This window comes from Humulus lupulus, chromosome 7, assembly GCF_963169125.1.
Source record: "Humulus lupulus chromosome 7, drHumLupu1.1, whole genome shotgun sequence".
In the NCBI taxonomy this organism is placed as follows: Eukaryota; Viridiplantae; Streptophyta; class Magnoliopsida; order Rosales; family Cannabaceae; genus Humulus; species Humulus lupulus.
The window spans coordinates 6295149-6304500 of NC_084799.1; the positions used below are offsets into that span (position 1 = coordinate 6295149).

At 31.9% G+C, this 9352-nt stretch overlaps 2 protein-coding genes across 3 annotated transcripts; both read left to right on the plus strand.

The window, feature by feature from the left end:
* Positions 1–1360: 1360 nt before the first annotated feature.
* LOC133790498 (isopentenyl-diphosphate Delta-isomerase I) lies at positions 1361–4392 on the plus strand (the record flags this gene model as incomplete). Its single annotated transcript, XM_062228152.1, has 6 exons — positions 1361–1653; positions 2472–2527; positions 2799–2890; positions 3300–3402; positions 3490–3627; positions 3861–4392. Coding segments are annotated over 6 exons (936 nt in total), but the record flags the coding sequence as incomplete, so codon positions are not given.
* A 1560-nt stretch (positions 4393–5952) lies between these two features.
* Positions 5953–7645, plus strand: LOC133790499 (putative 4-hydroxy-4-methyl-2-oxoglutarate aldolase 1). Of its 2 annotated transcripts, none has more exons than XM_062228153.1 (2): positions 5953–6127; positions 6976–7645. In XM_062228153.1, exon 2 carries the CDS (start codon positions 6984–6986, stop codon positions 7482–7484), a length of 501 nt encoding a protein of 166 aa, XP_062084137.1. In that variant the 5' UTR covers positions 5953–6127; positions 6976–6983; the 3' UTR covers positions 7485–7645. The 2 variants fall into 2 exon arrangements, with proteins under 2 accessions (XP_062084137.1, XP_062084138.1); XM_062228154.1 differs by having other exon boundaries at positions 5971–6127; positions 6980–7645.
* The last annotated feature ends 1707 nt before the right edge of the window (positions 7646–9352 follow it).

Sequence of the window (9352 nt, forward strand, 5' to 3'; positions counted from 1 at the left end):
CAACCTTGACCCATTTTTGTAAGCTAATCATAAAGTTTAATTTTGATGTTCAATCAAATATAGTTTAGAATAAATGTACCTATACTCTCTATATATGTATATTATATACACAAAATTATAGAATACTTTCTCAAATACTTTGAACGTAATTGATTTATTATACCTTTTTAGATTACTTGTGATTTTGTTTGTAATAAATTATGGTATAAATTAGAATTTGTTATGGGCATTTGTACATAAAATATTTACTAAATCATTATACACAATCATATGATGTTACTTACTATATATAATGTTTGATGTATATTTTGTGTAAAAATATCATTACTGTTAATGTATTAATATTTATGACTGATTTTTAAAAAAAAAATTTATGTACAAATTTAATAAAGTCATAATTTAAAAAAAAAAAAGAAAAATTCTAAGGACATGTTTGCAAGTCACTGTATCAAATGATTATATTCTATTTTAACATATAAGATGTGGTTGGATATTAAATAGTAATTATATATGAATTTTTATTAATATACTTGGTAAGACGTAAATTACATAGTAAAATAATATCATATAATACTTACTTTTATATTTAGTAATTATACAATATAATTACACATAATTATCGTAGAACTTCAAGAATTGAAAGTGTAATTGGAACATTTAAATTGCCTCCAATTATATAATTAGTATCTAATTAATTTACTAAAATAATACACATGACCAATCCAAGGGAACCAAATGCTCACTAAGCTCAATTTATTACAAGACAAAATGAGGAGTCTTACACTTTTATTATACAAAAATTATTATAATAATCTCATTATTATTGCATATATTTGTTTATGGGTTTATTAATTTTTGGAATTTATGTTTTATCTTATTATTTGGATCTTATATTTTAACATTTTATTTTTTAGACTCTGTATTTTGTAAAATTATTCAAATAGATACATAAACTCGATTTTAATCAATTTTTTTTAGCTAAAATTATAAATAATTTACTAAATTAACAACTCAGAATAAAATCACAATCATTTCGCATACAACTGTGTTGTTATATTCAATTTTGTGTTCATCAAAATCGGATTTAAATATCTATTTTGAACTATTTTACAAAATATAAATTACAAAATATAATTTATCAAAACACATTAGTTATATAATGAAACAAAATACATGTTCCAAAAACCCTTTGTTTTTTTTTTTGGTTAAATTATTTGTCTCTAAAAAAAGATTAGGATTAGGACCACTTAATTAAATAATATTAGGCACATATTTAAAGATGAGAGACATTTTTATTAATTAGTTTTTTATGAGTGATTTTATTTTATTTATTTTGTGGTGGGTGAAAGATTAATATTAATATATAATAATAATATTACCGATTCAACAATGGCGGAGATCACATGCGAGTTCGACAATGTCCCACCTTCTAAATACCAGTGCCAAGCTCTACTTTGCCCCCAGAGCCCATCTCTTTACCTCTTCTTCTAGCTTTGCTCGTAACCCTTTTCTCCGAATCCCTTCCATTCCAAAGCCCCTTTCTCCTCTCATTGCTAGGGTCTCTCTTTCTTCTAAAGCTTCCAATTCCACCATGGGAGACTCTGCCGACGCTGGAATGGACGCTGTCCAGAGACGCCTTATGTTTGAGGACGAGTGCGTTTCTGCTTACCCTTTTTCCCATTTCTTCTTCTTTTTTGTTAGTCTTCTGGTGTGCTTTGTTTGGTTGCTTGGATTTTGAATAGGAAAAATTGTATTATTGATTTTTTGGGTTATATACTTCGTGGGTTTATTATTTTTTTGTTCTTCATTGTTTTATTTCAATTATTGTACTTTGTTTGTTTGATGTTCTTCTTCTTTTTTTTCTTTTCACTGTTGAGGTAACAAGTATATATATCAAGGGTCTTAATTTTCTTCCTTAATCTTGCTTCATTACCATGATTTGTTTTATGTTGTGTTTGCTTAATTTTTTTTGGTGCTACAACATTGCTATTATCATTATCCCCTTTAAAATTTCAGCCGACTGAACTGAGCAATTGTTGTGGTTAGAAAGCATCAAGATTTTGATTTTAAATCTTATATCTACAGATATGTATTGTGTTTGGACAGAACAAAGTGAATTATTGCCTTTTTTTTTTCATTGCTTTGATCTCTTATTGTTCTTGATATTATAATATTCCTTTTCTTGCTCTCTTTGGTTGTTCAAATTCAAAGGATGAGAAAATGAAAACTTGGGTTTCATTTCTTTGTTGTTTGTTTTTGGTAAGAAATGAAAATTCAGTGACTGAGGTGATACTTTAATTGAGTATTAACAATTATCAAATGAGTTGAGGTCTTTTTTGAGCCAAATATTCATGTGGTTTTGAGATTGGAGAACATTCAAAATCTGAATGCAAATTTTGCGTTTAGATCTACATATCTTTCTTTGTGTTGTACTGGAGCTGATTGTGTTTCTTTATGTGAACTTTCTGTAGATGCATTCTAGTGGATGAGAATGACCGGGTTGTTGGTCATGATACAAAATATAATTGTAAGTAAAATTTGATCTGGACAATTATTTTTGGGTATTATGTCATGCCTTTATGGTACTTTGCATTTTGCATACTCCAAGGCTTTTTATCCTTCCTAAATCTTATACGCTCTTTTGATTTCGGATACCTTGATGTTATGGAAATGAACTGTTTATTCATGTTTTGGGCATTCTACTACATTTTCAAATCATATATTTTGATAATAGATCATGTTCATTCTGTTGGATCAGCTGGACCTCTGTGGTTTGCTAATGCTTTTGTACCCTGTAGGTCACTTGATGGAAAAGATTGAAAAGGAAAATTTGCTACACAGGGCTTTCAGTGTGTTTTTGTTCAACTCGAAATATGAGCTGCTTCTTCAGGTATTGCTTACAATATTTGAGGGACATCAAACTATATGATTTGCCAATTAAGTACCCGAACCTTAGATCTTGTGGGAGCAAACAACAGACCTGACTGTTTGAACTGCCCTCCTAGGTGCTTACATTTAAAATATAAGTGTCATGTGAAGAACCGAGTCAAGATCCAGCCTATCTATTAGGAGGGCATAAATTTAATAATTGTGTCATATTCTATTTCCCATTTTAGTTTTCTATATTCCTGAAATTTCATGCACTCATGACCATGTCTACATATCTTTTCTTGTTTTCTACGTTTTTTCCCTTTTCCCAAAAGCTTCTTGTGTGTGGCTAGTTATATTGAAGGCCAATTCCACATCTATTCGATAGCATAAGTCTCAAGAGATGATATTCTGTCTGTTTATCTGTACAGCAACGTTCTGCAACAAAGGTAACGTTCCCCCTTGTGTGGACAAACACCTGTTGCAGCCACCCACTCTACCGTGAATCTGAGCTTATCGCTGAGGAGGCCCTTGGTAATATATTTCTGCAGAGTAGATATTTGGCTATCCTTTCAAAGCTTATGTCTTCTAAATCTGATTATTATCTTTTTAAATCACCAGGAGCAAGGAATGCCGCACAGAGGAAGCTGTTAGATGAACTGGGTATTCCTGCTGAAGATGTGCCAGTTGATCAATTTACCCCATTAGGCAGGATGCTGTACAAAGCTCCTTCTGATGGCAAATGGGGCGAGCATGAACGTAATAATTCTTACTTTATTAATTTATATACTATACATCATATTCTGTCCCCCCTATGGTGTGGTAACTGGACTCTATAAACCATTCATATGCAAAATAAATAAATAGAGTCAAGATACTGTGTGCCATTGGCAACAAGTTGAAATTTCTCGGTTTAAGAGAATAATTATCGCACCGTTGTTCTTTTCGACTCGTCATGCTCACTTCTTGGTTGTTATTCCCTTGTGTTGCAGTTGATTACCTGCTCTTCATCGTCCGGGATGTTAGTGTCAATCCAAACCCAGATGAAGTAGCTGATATCAAGTACGTCAACCGGGACGAGTTGAAAGAGTTGTTGAGGAAAGCAGATGCTGGGGAGGGAGGCTTGAAGCTGTCCCCTTGGTTCAGATTAGTTGTGGATAATTTCTTGTTCAAGTGGTGGGACCATGTTGAGAAAGGCACGCTTAAGGAGGTTGCTGATATGAAAACCATTCACAAGTTGACTTAATAGAGTTAGCAGCCATTTAGTGGCGCAATTGTGTGCGCTATCCAATAAGTTTGAACAAGTAAACATCAAATTGGTTTTAAATAAGTAGGACCTGAATTGAAACTCTCTTGTTATTTGTTTTTGTACTGTTCTCTATTTTCCCCCAAAAGAAGAAAAAAAAACATGTCAACTTATGTTATAGTTTTTGAGTATCATTCCAAAACATACCTGGGATGTCTGTTTTCTTATGTAGTACCAAAGTTTCTATACAATGAAGAATGAGTCTTGGTTATGCTAAATTTAGAGAATGAAGTTTCTGTTATGTCGTTTTACTCAATTGAAGATAGTGTTGGAGTTGAAAGCACTTTAATTCTCTGCACTGGGAAAGTATTTAGATCAAATATAGAAAAGTCAACAGAGTAGGCAGAGGAGGCTGCCTGTGGCTCAGTGACATCAGCTAGTGACAAGAGCATTGTGTGAAATGAGTGATGACACTTGCCGCCACACATTTTGATGCCATAAAAGCCATAAATGCCATCATCATCTGCTGAAGATCTCCACAAATCAATAAAACAAAAGTTGCCCATCTCAATAATTTGATTAAACTTTTCTCAACCCTACTCTCATTCCAACCCTGTGTAGCACACACGCCCCAGCATCATCCTCATCGTGACTTGGATTTATTAGCATAATTTTAGCAAAGTTGTTAGCTGATTGGATTTTATTTTCAACACAATAATTTTTAAATATTTAGTTTCAGATGTTGTAATTTGAAAATTGAAATCTTGTACTTTTAAAATTTTAATTAATTAGTTGTTTTTTTATAAGATAGTGGGAAAAAGAGAAAATATTTAAAATATTTTTTTTGTTTTAATAAAGGATTAGAACATTTCTAACAGGTGATCTAAAATAACTAAATAGGTAAGATTATATTAAAATATACTAAAATGAGTCTCCAATAGATATTTTATCATTTACATTTTTTTACCATTTATAGTACATAACTATATTTATAACACACTATTCATCTATGTAAACATATAATATTAATTTTTCATATTTTTTTTTATATTATTCACAAACACATAAAATCATACACACAAATATATATATATATATATGCTCTTCTTTTTTTTTTCTTTTTATATATTTATATAACTAGTAAATGAGTTTTATTTACATTTTATAATATCATTATATTTTATTTTTAATAAATTTTTATTGTTATTTTTTTATTATTATTTTTTTATGGGTAGTATTATAATATAATTATGTGATATAATAAATGGGTAGATTTTATAAATATTAAAATATATTATGATATTATTGATAGTTAAAGAAAATATTTAAAATTAATAGATAATATTTAAATGATATAGAAAAAAAAGAGAAATTAATGTATAATATATGGTGTAATGTAAAAATTAGAAGTAAAATAAAAAAAAAATATTTTGAAAAGATATTTTAAATGATGGAGTAGAGCATTTATTGTAGTGCTTTTAGATATTAAAAATAAATAATCCATTAAAAAGAACCATTTTTTTTTTAAATGTAACAAAAATTAAACATATTTGATTCAATGAATCAACATCTAAATAGTACAAGTTATTTTCACTCATAGTCCATCCTTTACAAAGTTTAAAACTTTATAATATTTATCTTTTATGTTGGTTCTAGTGGGTTGATATTCGAGTACCCAAAGAAGGTTTTTATTTTTATTTTTATAGAAAATACAATGAATAATTAAAAAAAAAAGTTGCTAACCATGTGAAAAGCATAATAAAAAGATAAAGATAAATAAGACTTAAAAAAAAAAGTAAAAGAATTTAGAATCTTGGAGTTGGAGTGTGATGGAAATGTTATTACACGCGCTTTACAGCTAGCTAGCTAATACAAACACTCACAGATCCTCTCTTTCTCGATCGAGTATTTAATTATCGCAGGTTTCCCAAGTCAGAGCTGAAAGAGTTTCCTTCCATTGCTTGTGCATATTCTTGAATCGTGGAGCTCAACGGTGGCCGAGGTTGATCGCAGGTAAAGTACTCTGAGCTGTCGAATCATCACTTCTTCCCTTTTTTCTTGATTTTCATTACCTGCATGTTTTTGTTTGTTTCCCGAGAAAACTGGAAGAGAAAATATATAACTCTTCGTTTTTTATGCTGCATACTTCATTTTCTTCTACATTTCTTAAAAGTTTCACGGCATCAAGTGAACCCAATTACCTTTATTTTCTCTGGCTTAGATATCTTGTCGTTTGTTCTGAAAAAGTTTTGATTTTTTCGTTAATTTGTACAATTATAGGAATACCCTTTTGGGTTAAGACTAATTCTAATACTGTATTAGTTATGATATGCCTAATCTCAGCTCAAGTGTTGGTGAAAAGTCTTCGGATCTACACACATACATACATACTACCAAAGTTGTGAAAGTGTTTTTTAACCATGAGACAGAGGAGATATATTTTTCTTTCCTTTTTTATTTTTCTACTTTTATCTTTTAGGTAGGAAGATAACACAAGCCAAATGTATTCTCTTTCTTTGGAGTTATGTTGATTTGATGGAATTTTTTTCCTTTTTGGGCCCAGCTTCCTGTACTAGCAGATGTGTAAATTGTGATCTTTAGGTGTGAGATCTGTCTAATCCCAACTTGATTTTGTTATAGATAAAGGAAATATGGTGATCCTTTTGATCGATACCTGACATAGCCATTTTCACCACATGAAGACATAGTTGGTTGTGTGAATTTTCTCTTTGATCATTAAAAATCTGTAGTCAATATGCTTTCTAAGTAATCTTGTGATAGGTGATTCAAAATGATTTAAATTGGTTTGTACTGAGTGTAATTAATACATCCAATGTTTGTTTTGTGATTCTATCACGAAGATAGATACATGGCCTTGCTTACAACTGCTGAAGTTTGCGACGCAAACTCGCAAATGATTGGGAGTGGCGATCTCCGTGCCCTCCAGCCGGTTTTTCAGATATATGGCCGGCGACAGGTCTTTTCAGGACAAATTGTGACCCTCAAGGTGTTTGAAGACAATGTTCTTGTTCGTGAGTTGCTTGAGGAGAGAGGCAATGGCAGAGTCCTTGTTGTTGATGGTGGTGGAAGCTTGCGGTGTGCAATATTGGGCGGCAATCCTGTAGTTCAAGCTCAGAACAATGGATGGGCAGGGATTGTTGTGAATGGCTGTATAAGAGACGTTGATGAGATCAATGGATGTGATATTGGGGTGAGAGCTCTAGCCTCTCATCCGATGAAAGCTAACAAGAAGAGGACTGGAGAAAAACATGTTTCAATAACCATTGCAGGGACGAGAATTCGCGATGGGGAATGGCTGTATGCAGACACTGATGGAATTTTGGTTGCTCCTAATGAGTTATCTGTCTAAATGATTGAAATAGATGAGTTCTTGAAACATGATGTATGCTGCAAATTTGTTTTCATGTAATGCTTTCTTGGCCTACTTCATGTTAGTGGGTTCTTAGATCAAACCTAATATGATATCTGTATTAGCTTGAATCCATCATAATAAAATATGTTCTTTTGATACCCTTTTTCATTTTCAATTGACTTGATAAAGCTACGAGTGCAGAGTTGATTGATTTCACTGACAACGTGCCACAATTTAGATCAGAGTTTTATTGGCTAATTTGATGTATGTTGTTTTTGTTAATGTCAAAACACAGGGCAGGTTTGGAATATGGTTATTGGCAGGTTTGGGAGCCTTGCATAGATGTTGTTGCTGTACTAGCAAGCAATAGAATAAGCACAAAGTGAAATTGAATTAAACTTGCATTCTTTTGTTGTAATTTATAGTCGTCCTAACGTTTCTTTATGCTATACAACAAGTCAGAGAGACAGAAAGACCAGATGGTTGTGATGTGATCGTTATGATTATTGTGTTACTACTACAAAGTTTCATTTCAGCTGCGAAGCAATTAGGCTGGGGCTGAGAGTATTCAACCAGAGTTCCATCGACTGTAGTCCAAGTAAACCATTCACTTGCTAGACTGACAGTTTCCAAACTTCTTGCCTCTGGTTTGTCTGGTGTGCTTGTGCACTAATCATCTCATCTTTATTAGGTTCAATTGGAAGGGAGTTCTGCCAGCTTGTCTACAAGACGAATTTACTTCTTGTAATATCTTTTTGGTAAGTTCTCGTAATCTTCTTTATCATCAAGCTTTTAATCTGACAACTCTCTCGAGAACAATACAAGCGATGTTACTTTTCATTGTTCGATAGGACAAGGAATGGAATTCAGTTTTCTAGCTTGATTTTGTCTCATTTTTCAGTCGAGCTGCTAAAAAGTTGGATAAAGTGTGATTTAGATTTAAAGGTGAATATATAGAATATTTTTTGATACAGCAGGGAATAGAGCTAGCCACTTGAGCTAGCTTCAAGTGCCAGGTGAATGTATAGAATTAGCACATGAAGTATGAGATGTATACCATTGAGTAGAAATCAAAATCAACGACTGTCCTGGCAGTTGAATATGACATGTCAACCTAAAAACATAGATCTTATAATCAGAACACTCTGCCATATAAGTGTTGTGTGTCTTGGCCAGCCCATTGCATCCATCCAAGCAGTCATGGTAGTAGTCTCCAAACCTTTGTCTTTATTTGGAAATAGTTTAGCAATAACGTTAGCCTTGAGTAGACCCTCTTCACACACACACACACACACACACACACATATATGTACTATCTCTTTCTACATGCCTAAAGGTGGTGGACATGGCTAATTGTTAAATCATATAATGCTACTCGATCAATAGTTATTGTTGTTTTCTGTAGTATTTTCATTTCCTTGTTATCGCTTGTCTTTTGCTAATATTCATTTTTCCAATAAATTGTCTGTCGTTTACTCTATCATTTTCGAGTTCATCAACATTATTCTCACATATTTGTTTGAATTATCTTGTCATTGTTGTTAATAGGACAGCAACAATACTAAAAGCACATCAGGGCTTGAGAGTGATTTTCCATGACTTCTTGTGTATCCAAGGGAATAAAAGAGTAAGTCCTCGAATGCTAATTTTTACTGGAGTGATTTGTTTTTGTTTTTCATTAGTAAGTGACTTTGGAGTTTGGATGAAGTGGAGATTTCTAGTTGTAAAGCATAATGATATTTTTTCTATTTGCTTTCTATATGAAGAATCAGGATATTGGGCACTCAACATTTTACCAAATCACAAAATATATATAATTTTGAAAAGAAAAAAAAGGAAAATCAAGGCAAACTCGTTTGTATGTA

Bases quoted from the DNA above. Each gene is read 5' to 3' on its own strand.
- LOC133790499 (XM_062228153.1), top strand. From the start codon at position 6,984: ATGGCCTTGCTTACAACTGCTGAAGTTTGCGACGCAAACTCGCAAATG.